The sequence below is a fragment of the Pistacia vera genome, unplaced genomic scaffold, assembly GCF_008641045.1.
Source record: "Pistacia vera cultivar Batoury unplaced genomic scaffold, PisVer_v2 Contig368, whole genome shotgun sequence".
In the NCBI taxonomy this organism is placed as follows: Eukaryota; Viridiplantae; Streptophyta; class Magnoliopsida; order Sapindales; family Anacardiaceae; genus Pistacia; species Pistacia vera.
The window spans coordinates 44167-58169 of NW_022196188.1; the positions used below are offsets into that span (position 1 = coordinate 44167).

At 39.3% G+C, this 14003-nt stretch overlaps 1 protein-coding gene and 1 pseudogene across 1 annotated transcript; both read left to right on the plus strand.

Moving 5' to 3' along the window:
- Nucleotides 1-1702: 1702 nt before the first annotated feature.
- On the plus strand, nucleotides 1703-8532 carry LOC116140280 (annotated as a pseudogene).
- A 2685-nt stretch (nucleotides 8533-11217) lies between these two features.
- LOC116140276 (L-type lectin-domain containing receptor kinase IV.1-like) lies at nucleotides 11218-13603 on the plus strand. The gene has a single exon (XM_031425925.1). The coding sequence runs from the start codon at nucleotides 11395-11397 to the stop codon at nucleotides 13399-13401; it is 2007 nt and encodes a 668-aa protein (XP_031281785.1). The 5' UTR covers nucleotides 11218-11394; the 3' UTR covers nucleotides 13402-13603.
- The last annotated feature ends 400 nt before the right edge of the window (nucleotides 13604-14003 follow it).

Sequence of the window (14003 nt, forward strand, 5' to 3'; positions counted from 1 at the left end):
TTGTTATTTATTTGTTTATTTTTTGAATATTAGGATCTTCCTGAAGGCCAGCTCCAAGGGGAGGTGCATTTATTCCATGACACTCATTTTAGTAGTAAAAGAAATACTTGGATAAATGATGAAGCTAAGGTTCGATATGTAAGTATTATGTAGTGTAATTTTTTTTTTTTTTTGTATAAAAGTTTATTATATTTTTATATTATAACCTAATACCTTTTAATTTTTAATTTATAAAATTATATTGTTTTTATTTATATATTTGTGTTTATATACATATATATTATTTTTGTAGGAACAAATGGAGAACATTATCAATCAGGAGCCTGAAGAAGGTTCTCAGCCACCTATTCAATTAGAGATCACTCAATAGGTTTTAGGAAAAAAACCTAGTTATTATCGTGGATTAGGTTATGGTCCAAAACCACCTGCATCTTCGAAGACTAGAAAGCGAGCCGATCAAGAAGTTTTAGAGGAACTCACACACTTGCGTGAGGAGGTGCAAGAACTACGAGGCATAAGGGAAGAATTTGACCAATATAGGCAAACGATGGAGCAGATGCAGCAGTTCATCTCAATTAATATGGGTTCTCGATCTAATGGCTCACAAATATTTTCGGGCCAATTTCCTCCGGATCCTCCACCATCAGCAACAATTTGAGTTTTTATTTGTCAGTTTTTGTTGAACATTAAAAATTTAGTCAACTTTATATATTTTTAACTTTTTATTTAAAAACAAACATATATAGTTCTAAAATATATTTGGTTCGATATATTTGTCTGATTTGAATTAATTACATTTACAAATTGATATTTACGTTTTAGAATTAAATTTTAAATTGTCTAAGATAAATTATATATATATGAAATAAAAATGGGCGACCACAATTATATTTCGACGTTGTAGACTTTTAGCTATGAAATATATTCAACGTTGAAAAGTTTTGTTGATGACTTTTATGTTTTATTGCTAATAGTTTCAAGTGACGAAATATAAAGTACCGTCGTGTTATACTTTAAACGACACATACAGAGATTACATCGCTATTAACTTTAGGTGACAACAACTCATATTTTATCACACTACATGTTAGGCGACAAAACATCACATTTCGTCGCTGTATACTTTAAGCGATGCATACAATTATAATGTCGCTATTAACTTTATGCAACAAAAATGCATATTTTATCGTGGTATATTGTAGGCGAGCAAAATTCACATTTCGTCACGGTACACGTTAAGCGACCAAAACACACATCTCGTCGCGATATAGAGTAGGCGACACAATAGAGAGTACGCCGCTATTAACTTTAGGCGATGAATTTAATATTTCACCGATAACTAGTTTTAGCGATGAAAATGGTATAGGCGACAATTTTTTGGTTTGTCGCCAGATTTAGCTACGAATTTTAACAAATTGTCGCCTAAAATCAAGCGAGACATGCCTACCGCGACAATTTTCTTTTGTCGCTGAACGTATACCGCAACCATTTCTAGGTTTTTAGCAACAAAAAAATTTGTAGCTAAAAGCCCTTTTTGTTGTAGTTGTGGCTGTGGGCCCAATATGCACGTGCTCTTTCCTTTCAAGTAACAAGCAGTGAGCAATCTCGGAGAATTCATGTGTGAACTCTATTGCCTCTTTTCATTATTATATTACATATAATTCCTGAGAAGGAAGATCACGACTTCAGGAATTTCCTTGCCATGTTGTTCAAACTTGCGATACTGGTGTCTCTCCTAATCAGCTTAGCAGCAGGAGATGAAAATCTTGGTTTCATCTACAATGGGTTCAAATCGGCTAATCTTGTCCTCGATGGTATGGCTCAGTTCACCGCCAACGGACTTTTATAGCTTACCAATGAAACCAAAATACTAAGCGGTCATGCCTTTTACCCTGAACCAATACCTTTCAAGAACTCTTCAAATGGCAGAGCCTTTTCTTTCTCTACTACCCTTGTTTTCGCTATCCATGTCGTGTACCCGACTCCTGCCGGCCATGGTATGGCTTTCGTGATTGCACCAACAAGTGGGCTCCCAGGTGCTCGTCCAAGTCAGTACCTGGGCCTTTTTAATGAAAGCAACAATGGGAACACCAGTTATCATGTTTTCATGGTGGAATTGGATACGGTCCTAAGTGGTGAGTTTTTTTATATCAATGATAACCATGTTGGGATTGATGTTAATGGACTGCACTATGAGATATCAACTCCAACAGGTTATTATGATGATCAAACTAGTGACTTCAAGAACTTGACGTTTATTAGTAATCAAAGAATGCAAGTTTGGGTGGATTATAACGGTGAGGAGAGACAAATTAATGTCAGTTTAGCTCCATTCAAAAGTGGTAAGCCAATTACTCCACTTTTGTCTTTGTCCCGTGATCTTTCCTCTGTTTTTAAAACTACCATGTTCATTGGCTTCTCATCATCGCCTGGTTCTATGTTAACATCGCATTACGTTTTGGGATGGAGTTTTAAGATCAATGGCCAATCATAGGAATTCCTCATCTCTCAACTTCTTAAGCTTCCCAGGATCGGTCCTCAGTGTTGAAGTAAATGATATTTTGCTAGAAACCTTTTTTGCATGTTTGGTTTGTAAGTTTGGCGCCAATTTTTGAACTAAAAGGGGCTGTTTGTCAAGTGCAGTTCCTGTCCATTTTTGGAAATGTATTTGTGTGATGTTTAGGTGAAGACAGTTGGTGATTAATGCCACAAAATCTCAATGAAATTTGTGTTTGTTAAGGGTAGTTCAAATTGTAGTATATTTAAAGATTATTTATATTGAGAAGTTGTTGTAACAGTGATGTATTAGGTCCATATATCTCTCTGTTTATGAATGAAAAATACAGCCTGTTTTTGCATCAGTTTTTACTCTTCTTGTTTAGCTCTCTCTCATGCATGAAAATCCTTCTTTCTCTTAGCTTTTGAACCCTGAAAAATGTACAATTGGTATCAGAGCCAGGTTTGATCCTTCAGGACCAAAATACTAACGGAAGAAAAGCTTCTCCATGGCATCCAGTTCTGCTCCAATTTTTGCTCCAGTTTTCAATGGTGATCAATACCATGTTTGGGCTATCAAGATGAAAACATACCTGAGGTGCCATGGTTTGTGGCAATATGTGGAGGAGGAGAAGCAAGTTCCCCAACTTGGACCAAACCCGACACTAAACCAAATGAGAGTTCATGAAGAAGAAGCAGCCAAAGCCCCAAGAGAATTGTCTTGTATACATTCAGCTGTGACATATCAGGTCTTCTCCAGGATCATGGCGTGTGAGACCCCTAAACAAGCTGGGACACTCTCAAGGAAGAGTTTGGAGGGAGTAACCAGACAAGAAATATGCAAGTTCTAAACTTGAGAAGAGAATTTGAAGTACTCAAGATGCAGGAGGTAGAATCTGTTAAGGAATATGTGGACAGACTTATGGCTGTGGTGAGCAAAATCAAACTGCTAAGGGAAGAACTAACCAACTAAAAGGAAGTGGAGAAGGTCCTGGTCAGCTTACTTGAGAGGTTTGAAGCAAAAATTTTGTCCCTAGAAGACTTTAAAGATCTATCCCGAATCAGCTTGGCTGAGTTGGTTCATTCACTTCAAGCCCAAGAACAAAAGAGGCAGCTGAGGCAAGAAGACTCAACTGAAGCAGCCATGTTTGTAGGTCAGAAAGGAAGAGTACAAGGAATGGAAGACAAGAAATACGGTGGTGAAAAGAAAGGAAAAGAGAAGAGCAACAATCAAGGAGGGAAACGTGGTGGACTAAGATCATTTCCTCCATGTGTGCATTGCAAAAAGAGGAACCATCTAGAATATAAGCGTTGGTTCAGACCTGGCATACAATGCAGGTCATGCAAGCAGTATGGACACATAGAAAAAGTGTGTAAAAGCAAAGGAAATCAGCAAGAGTAGCAGGTTGCAGTGGTAAAGGTCCAGCAACCAAATCCAGAAGTAGAACAACTCTTCATGGCTTCATGCACAAATCATAACATGTGTGATGATGTATGGCTAATTGACAGTGGCTGTACAAACCACATGACTCCAAATCTGTCAATTTTTGTGAGCATTGATAGGTTTTTTCACGCCAAAGTCAAGATTGGCAATGGAGAATTTGTGGAAGTCAAAGGAAGAGGTAAGGTTGCTGTCCCAACTCCATTAGGCACTAAATATATTTCAAATGTTCTTTATGTACCCGAAATTAACCAAAGCTTGCTGAGTGTGGGTCAAATGCTAGAAAAGAACTACTCCTTGCACTTTCAAAACATGTCTTGCATTGTAGTAGATAACTTAGGAAATGAGTTAATGAATGTGAGAATGCTAGGGAAAAGTTTTCCAATTGAATGGAAAAACTCAGCTTTACATGCTTTGTCTACAAAATGTGTTGAAACTGAAGTTTGGCACAAAAGACTTGGACATTTTCATTATTCAAGTCTTAAGGAAATGAGGAGGAGAGAGCTTGTTCAAAGCATGCCCGAAACTGAGGAGAAGGAAGGGGTATGTCAAGTTTGCCAACTGGGGAAAATCAGTAGGCAACCATTTCCAGCAAATCAATCCTGGAGAGCTGCTGAAAAGCTTCAGCTTATACACACAAATGTGTGTGGTCCAATGCAGGTGCCTTCTCTAAATGGCAGCAGGTATTTTCTGTTGTTTATAGACGACTTCACCAGGCTGTGCTGGGTTTACTTCCTGAAACAAAAAGGCTGCAATGTTTAAGGGGTTTAAGCAAATGGTGGAGAATGAAACTGGTTTGAGTCTGAAAACCATCCGAAGTGATAATAGTTCTGAGTATACCTCAAACCAGTTTCAAGAACTTTGTGCACGGTCCGGAATAAAGCACTAGCTGAGCACTGCTTACACACCACAACAAAATGGTGTGAGTGAAAGAAAGAACAGAACCGTAATGGAAATGGCAAGGTGCATGCACTTTGAAAAAAACTTCCGAAAGTTTTCTAGGCTGAATTTGTAAATACAGCAATCTACCTTCTCAACAGGCTGCCAACTAAAGCCTTGGATAACAAAATACCATTTGAGGCTTGGTATGGAGTAAAGCCAAGCATCAACCACCTTAAAGTATTTGGAAGCATTTGTTATGCTCATATTCCAGCCAGCAGGAGGAGTAAGCTGGATGAGAAGGCTGAAATTGGAATTTTTGTTGGATATAGCAGCTTGTCCAAGGCATATAGGATTTACAATCCTAAGACCAAAAAATTCTTGGTTAACCGAGATGTAAAGGTAGATGAAGAAGGGTTGTGGAACTGGGACAGAAATGAAATTGAAGGGAGTAATATGCAGGAACAAGGAGGAGACTTAACAACTAATTAGGATGCTTCAGATTTCAGTTCTGATTCTGAAGCTGATTCTCCATTCAGGGGAACTAGACCTTTGGCTGAAATTTATGACAGAAGCAACTTGGCCTTGATGGAACCAACTTGTTATGCTGAAGCAGCCAAAGTTAAAGAGTGGAGGACAACAATGAAAGAAGAACTTGACATGATTAAGAAGAATGCAACTTGGGAACTAGTAACTAGACCTGCCAGAAGAAAGATCATTAAGGTGAAATGGATTAATAAGAAGAAATTGAATCCTGATGGTTCAGTTAACAATCACAAAGCAAGACTTGTAGTGAAGGGTTATGCACAACAGTTTGGGGTGGACTTCACTGACACTTTCGCACCAGTTGCAAGGCATGACACCATCAGAATCCTTCTTGCAATTGCAGCCCATTTCAAGTGGAAAGTCTTCCAGATGGATGTAAAATCTGCTTTCTTAAATGGGTGGCTTAATGAAGAGATCTTTGTGGAGCAACCTGAAGGGTATACGGTTGAAGGGCAAGAGGATAAGATGTATCTCCTTAGGAAGGCTCTTTATGGATTAAAACAGGCCCCTAGGGCCTGGTACATCAGAATTAATGAGTTCTTGATAAGTTTGGGGTTTGAAAGAAGTCCAAATGAACACACCCTATATGTTAGAGAGGCTGATGATGAAAGGATATTTGTATCCTTGTATGTTGATGATCTCATGGTGATAGGGACTGATTCCACTAGGCTGCTGGATTTCAAGAAGGAGCTGCATAAGGAATTTGAGATGACCAATTTAGGGGAGATGAGTTTCTTTTTGGGAATGGAAGTGTGGCAATCCCCTTATGGCATATTTATCTCCTAAGAAAGGTATGCTAATGAACTACTCAAAAAATTTGCAATAGAAAACTGCAAACCTGTCAACACACCTCTGATGCAAAATTTGAAGCTGTGCAAAAATGATGGTGCTGCTAAGGTTGAAGATACTAAGTATAGAAGCATAGTTGGGTGCTTGTTATACTTGACTTTAACAAGGCCGAACATTATGTATGCATCAAGCTTACTCTCTAGGTTCATGAATGAACCAAGTGAGCTGTATTTGCAAGCAGCAAAAAGAGTCCTTAGGTACATTAGAGGATGTCCAGACCTAAGAATATGGTTTAAGGAAGCTAAAAAATTTCAGTTTACATGGTTTCACTGACAGTGATTGCGGTGGCTTCTTGGATGATATGAAAAGCACCTCTGGATATGTTTTTTTTTTTTTTTTTTTTTTGTGAATGTAGGTGCCATAAGTTGGAATTCAAAAAAGTAAGATGTGGTAGCACAATCAACTGCTGAAGTTGAATATGTTGCTGCTGTTGCTGCAATAAACCAGTTGGTTTGGTTGAGAAAAATTTTGAAAGACTTAAGGTTGGAACAGACTCAAGGAAATGTGTTGCATTGTGACAACCAATCAGCAATTGCTATGTCCAAGAATCTAGTACTCCATGATCGCACAAAGCATATCAGAATCAAATATCATGCAGTGAGAGAGGCAGAGCAAAATGGGGAGGTAAAGTTGATACATTGTAAGGGAGAAGAGCAAGTGACTGACATAATGACCAAATCCTTAGGCAGATCCAAGTTTGAAGAACTAAGATTCAGACTTGGAGTTTCCAGCAAAAATATCAAGGAGGAGTGTTGAAGTAAATGATATTTTGCTGGAAACCTTTTTTGCATGTTTGGTTTGTAAGTTTGGTGCCAATTTTTGAACTAAAAGGGGTTGTTTGTCAAGTGCAGTTCCTGTCCATTTTTGGAAGTGTATTTGTGTGATGTTTAGGTGAAGACAACTGGTGATTAAGGCCACAAAATCTCAATGAAATTTGTGTTTGTTAAGGGTAGTTCAAATTGTAGTATATTTAAAGATTATTTATACTAGAAGTTGTTGTAACAGTGATGTATTAGGTCCAAATATCTCTCTGTTTATGAATGAAAAATACAGCCTATTTTTGCATCAGTTTTTACTCTTCTTGTTTAGCTTTCTCTCATGCACGAAAATCCTTCTTTCTCTTAGCTTTTGAACCCTGAAAAACCTATACTAAGGAGAGATCAATGGCTGTTGGGTTGCCTTTAATTTCTATAAGCTTAATTTTAGCTGCGGTTACAGGAGTCGTTCATTTGATAAAAAGGAAAAGAAAGTTTGCTGAAGTGCTTGAAGATTGGGAGCTTGAATATGGGCCTCAAAGATTCAATTATAAAGATCTTTATTTTGCCACCAAAGGATTTAGAGAGACAGAGCTATTAGGCAACGGTGGATTTGGCAGGGTCTACAGAGGCGTACTACATAACTCTAAACTAGAGATTGCAGTAAAGAGGATCTCTCATCAATCAAGACAAGGAACGAGAGAATTTGTTGCTGAAATTGTCAGTATTGGGCACCTACATCATCGGAATTTAGTACAACTCTTGGGTTATTGTCAACGTAAAGGGGAGCTGCTTTTGGTGTATGACTACATTCCTAACGAAAGCCTCGATAGGCACCTCTATGACCAATCAACGGTCACCTTGAATTGGAGACAGAGATTCCAAGTGATCAAAGGCGTGGCATTGAGTCTGTTTTATCTTCAAGAAGGATGGGAAAAAGTTGTTATTCACAAAGATGTCAAGGCCAGTACCGTGTTACTTGATGGTGAATTTAATGGAAGGTTAGGAGACTTTGGTCTTGCGAGATTATATGACCATGGAACTGATCCACAAACTACACATGTGGTTGGAGCTCTTGGTTATCTTGCCCCTGAACACGCTCGAACTGGGAAGGCCACAAGAAGCAGTGATGTGTTTGCTTTTGGTGCCTTTCTGCTCGAAGTTGCCTGTGGCAAAAGTCCAATAGAGCCACAATCACCTACAGAGGAGACTGCGATTTTGGTTGACTGGGTATTTGGTTTTTGGAATAAAGGTGAAATAATTGAGGCAAGGGATCCGAGATTAGGAACAGATTATGTGGCTGAGGAGCTAGAGTTGGTATTGAAACTTGGGTTGATGTGCTCTCATTCAGAGGCAGTAGGTAGGCCAGGAATGCGCCAAGTTGTTGAGTAGGTGGAAAAGGATATTCCTCTTCCGGAGTTATCAACTCTTATAATTTCATCAAGTGGCATAACATTTGCCTATCGGTATGGTTTTGATGACTTTGTAGACTCATATCCATTATATATGGGTATAACCATTTCGACTATAGTTGCAGATTCAGTACTTTCAGATGACCAACGATAAGACCGATCCTGGATGATTTGAGTGTAGTCACCTCAGTACATTGCCAGGCGATGAGATTCCCAACTCTAGGCGGGGTCGCAACGGTCAGGAGCTGCAGAAAAGAATCTCAGGAGTGCTACAACTAGGCTATTAATGCTTCTTTGAAATGGCCACTCCTGAGAACCATGGTCATCACAGAGTTCGAGTCAAATCCTGGACCTCTAGAGGACACTATAGATCCTCACATCGATAAAAGAAGAGCTGCGAGAAGTATCTATCAGCGAGGAAGACATAACTTGCATACTGAAAATTGACAGCAGTCTAAGGGACGAGCTAGCAAATAATCTGGTGGGTTTCCTAAAGAAAAAACTCGATGTGTTCGCCTGGGTACATACAGATATAGTGGGGACTAGCCCCGAGGTAATGTGCCACAGATTAAATGTCAACCCAGAAGCTTGACCATTCAGACAGAAAAGGAAATCTATGGATGCAAAGTGGTCCAAAGCGCTCAAAGATGAAGTTGACAAGCTCCTGAACATTAACTTCATCAGGGAAGTGAAATACCCAGACTGACTCACCAACCCAGTCTTTGTGAAAAATTCGAATAACAAGTGGCGGACTTGTGTCGACTTCACAAATTTAAACAAAGCTTGTTCCAAAGACAATTTCCGCTACCCTGGATCGACCAATTAGTAGATGCAATAGTTGGGAACACGCTACTCAGCTTCATGGATGCATACTCAGGATATAACCAAATCCCGATGTATCAGCTTGACTAAGAACACTCTTCATTTATTACTGGATTGGGTATTTACTGTTATAGGGTTATGTCGTTTGGCTTGAAGAATGCTGGGCCGACTTACCAGCGTTTGGTGAACAAGATGTTTGCCAAGCAAATCGAGAAAACAATAGAGGTGTACATCGACGATATGTTCGTCAAATCAAAGGTCGTCGAAAGCCACATTGAGCACTTGGGAGAAATGTCTGACATCCTCAGAAAATACAAAATGAGACTCAACCTTTTGAAGTGCGCTTTCGGAGTAAGCTCGGGAAAATTTCTGGGTTTCCTTATTAATCAGCGAGGTGTCGAAGCAAACCTAGAAAAGATTATAACTCTCCTAGACATGAAAAGCTCGACTAGTATAAGGCAGGTTCAAAGCTTGATAGAGCGTGTGACTGCACTTAATAGGTTTGTTTCTCGAGCCATAGACAGGTGCCTACCATTCTTTGAAACCCTAAAGGGAAACAAGGGTTTCAAATGGATAGAGGAGTGTGAGAAAGCATTCTAGGAATTGAAAAAGCATTTGAGGCAGCCTCCTTTGCTATCAAAGACCATCTAGGGTGAGTTGTTGCTTCTATATTTATTGGTATCTAAGTCTGCGATCAGCGCAGCTTTGGTATGGAAAGAAGGGGGAGTGCAATGGTCGGTGTACTACGTGACCAAGAGGTTGCTCGACGCTGAGACAAGATACCCAAAGATAGAGAAGCTCGCTGATGCACTTGTCATCGCCGCTAGGAAGTTGCGGCCCTATTTCCAGGCGCACTCCATACATGTACTGACAAACTTCCCACTGAGAAAAATAATGCAAAAGCCCGAGGCATCATGTAGATTAATTCAGTGGACAATGGAGATGAGTCAGCATGATATCAAGTTGTTCGAAATCTCTCTTGTCGCTGTTTATGGTCTCTGGTTTATGTTTATGGTGGATTACTTTTACGTAATGCACGCTTATTTTATACTATAAAAGGGAAAATGAAATAAATCGATTGACACCTTTGAATCGGCTCTGCTGCAAATTTCATTTTCCATTTCAACTTCACCATTCTCTGTATTCACACTTGGCCTCTCTTTTCTTTCTTTTGTATTCTTCTTCAGTTTGGACGACTAATTGACCATAGATTTCTACTTTCACACCATTTATATACGTAAGCAGAGAAACGATTACATGATGTCATCACCGATTATCTAACCATAGTGAATTTTTGATTTTTTGTTGGAGTAGATTTTGGATTTGTTGATTAGTTGAAGTGGTTTGTTTAGTGTTAAAGCGTAAGAAGAAAACAGAGGGAAAATACAATACGAATTTGGATTCTGTATTTTACTAATTGAGACCATCATATATATATATATATATATATATATATATATAAAGTCAGTTTGGAGGAAAATCCTTTTTAAAAACGATGATTCTTTACCAATTAACGCCAAATGAAGGAGACAGATTTGAACTGATAATGTTGAACTTTTGAGCAGATCAGATGAGTGAGTATTTATCTTCCTGAATTACATGGGTGAAATTAACAAGTCGCATCACAAGATAAAGATTGAAGAAGACAGGCGTGATTTACCCAAATAATATTATTTGTATTTAATAATATTATTTCTAGATATACCACATTCATGGTATCACAAATCTGTATGTCAAATGCATCTTCAATGCAATGATATGCAACATATAAAGCTTGGCTTATGTTCTGTTCATGTCTAAATTTTTTTCTAACTGGCGGGCTTGAAATTAAATTCAGTTCCAATGTTTGTCAGCGTATGTGGGGACTGGGAAGGCCCACCCTGGTTGACCCAAACTCAACACGAAACCGGACTTACGGTCACCAGATGGCAACGAGAAAACAACTGGACGGTGATTGGCGCCCTCTTTTCCAAGACTCATTTCTGTTTATACACCAAATTCATCCTCGTAACATGGATTATCTCCTCTGTGGCTGTGGGCTCAAGAGGACGAACATGCACCTGCTCTTTCCATTAAAGTAACAAGCAGTGAGCAATCCCAGGGAATTCATTTGTGAACCCTATTGCCGCTTTTCATTATTATCTTACATATAATTCCCGAGAAGGAGGATCACGATTTAAGGAATTTCCTTGCCATGTTGTTCAAACTTGCGATACTGGTGTCTCTCCTAATCAGCTTAGCAGCAGGGGATGAATATCCTGGTTTCATCTACAATGGGTTCAAATCGGCTAATCTTGTCCTCGATGGTATGGCTCAGTTCACTGCAAAAGGACTTTTACAGCTTACCAATGAAACCAAAATACTAAACGGTCATGCCTTTTACCCTGAACCAATAACTTTCAAGAACTATTCAAATGGCAGAGCCTTTTCTTTCTCTACTACCTTTGTTTTCGCTATCCATCCCGTGTACCCGACTCTTGCGGGCCATGGCATGGCTTTCGTGATTGCGCCAACAAGAGGGCTCCCTGGTGCTCGTCCAAGTCAGTACCTAGGACTTTTTAATGAAAGCAACAATGGGAACGCCAGTAATCACGTTTTCGCGGTGGAATTGGATACGGTCCTGACTGGTGAGTTTTTTGATATCAATGATAACCATGTTGGGATTGATGTTAATGGACTGCACTCTGAGATATCAGCTCCAGCAGGTTATTATGATGATCAAACTGGTGACCTTAAGAACTTGACGCTTATTAGTAATCAAAGAATGCAAGTTTGGGTGGATTATAACGGTGAGGAGAAAGAAATTAATGTCAGTTTAGCGCCATTCAAAAGTGGTAAGCCAATTACGCCACTTTTGTCTTTGTCCCGTGATCTTTCCTCTGTTTTTAAAACAACCATGTTCGTTGGCTTCTCATCATCGCCCGGTTCTATGTTAACATCTCATTATGTTTTGGGCTGGAGTTTAAAGATCAATGGCCAAGCGCAGGAATTCCTCCTCTCTCAACTTCCTAAGCTTCCCAGGATCGGTCCTAAGGAGAGATCAATGTTTTTGGCTGTTGGGTTGCCTTTAATTTCTATAAGCTTAATGTTAGCTGCGGTTACGGGAGTCATTCATTTGATACAAAGGAAAAGAAAGTTCGCTGAAGTGCTTGAAGATTGGGAGCTCGAATACGGGCCTCAGAGATTCAAATACAAAGATCTTTATTTTGCCACCAAAGGGTTTAGAGAGACAGAGCTATTAGGCAGCGGTGGATTTGGTAGGGTCTACAGAGGCGTACTACACAACTCTAAACTAGAGATTGCAGTAAAGAGAATCTCTCATGAATCAAGACAAGGGATGAGAGAATTTGTTGCTGAAATTATCAGTATTGGGCACCTACGTCATCGGAATTTAGTACAACTCTTGGGTTATTGCCGGCGTAAAGGGGAGCTGCTTTTGGTGTATGACTACATGCCTAATGGAAGCCTCGACAGGTACCTCTATGACCAATCAACGGTCACCCTGAATTGGAGACAGAGATTCCAAGTGATCAAAGGGGTGGCGTTGGGTCTGTTTTATCTTCATGAAGGATGGGAAAAAGTTGTTATTCACAGAGATGTCAAGGCCAGTAATGTGTTACTTGATGGTGAATTTAATGGAAGGTTAGGAGACTTTGGTCTTGCAAGATTATATGACCATGGAACTGATCCACAAACTACACATGTGGTTGGAACTCTTGGTTATCTTGCCCCTGAACACGCTCGAACTGGGAAGGCCACAAGAAGCAGTGATGTGTTTGCTTTTGGTGCCTTTCTGCTCGAAGTTGCTTGTGGCAGAAGGCCAATAGAGCGACGAGCGCCCACAGAGGAAATGGTTTTGGTTGACTGGGTATTTGGTTTTTGGAACAAAGGTGCAATTCTTGAAGCAAAAGATCCAAAACTGGGAACAGATTATGTAGCTGAGGAATTGGAGTTGGTGTTGAAACTTGGGTTGCTGTGCTCTCATTCGGAGCCAGCAGCTAGGCCAAGCATGCGACAAGTTGTGCAATATTTGGAGAAGGATTCTCCTTTGCCAGAGTTATCAGATCTCGGAATCTCAACTAGCGGTCTAGCATTTGCTCATCGGAAAGATTTTGATGGTTTTGTCATCACAAATTCATCTTACATGGGCCCAAGAGTCTCAACTTCTATCGCAGATTCGATCCTTTCAGGTGGCAGATGATGGTTAAAAACATTAAATTATGTGAACTTCTTTGAAGCATTTTGTTATTTCCAAATATGCATGACTGCTGTAAATTCCACTATTCACTTCCACACGTCCATCAATTCTGACCTCATAGGCTCTGAATAAGGACTACCTGTCTTTGTTGAGATCAGCTGTAACACTCCAATTAATTTGGTAGGCAACCCACTTGCGTGAATGATAATGGTGAAATTACAATCTATAACAGGTGTACGGTTTACCCTTAAGTAATAAATACAATCACAAATAGATTAAACAATTTGCATTAAGAATTTAGAAAACAAAAAATTAACCTATCAGTAACTTTCATCCATAAACAGTTGACATCACTGTAAAAAACACAAACACGCCGTTGATCCCTGTTGTGTTCTATAACTGTTATATTCTACGTGAACGAAATAGAGTAATACGAAAATAAAATAAACAGTAAACAAATAAATACAAACAATAAAGAGAGAAAGTTATACGTGCGTGCCATTTATCCCGGTTCATTCAATGTTGACTACGATTAGTAGAGTCAATATTATTTAAATATTATCTCACCTCTTTCGTTTTATAATGAAGTTTGTTATCACTCGTTA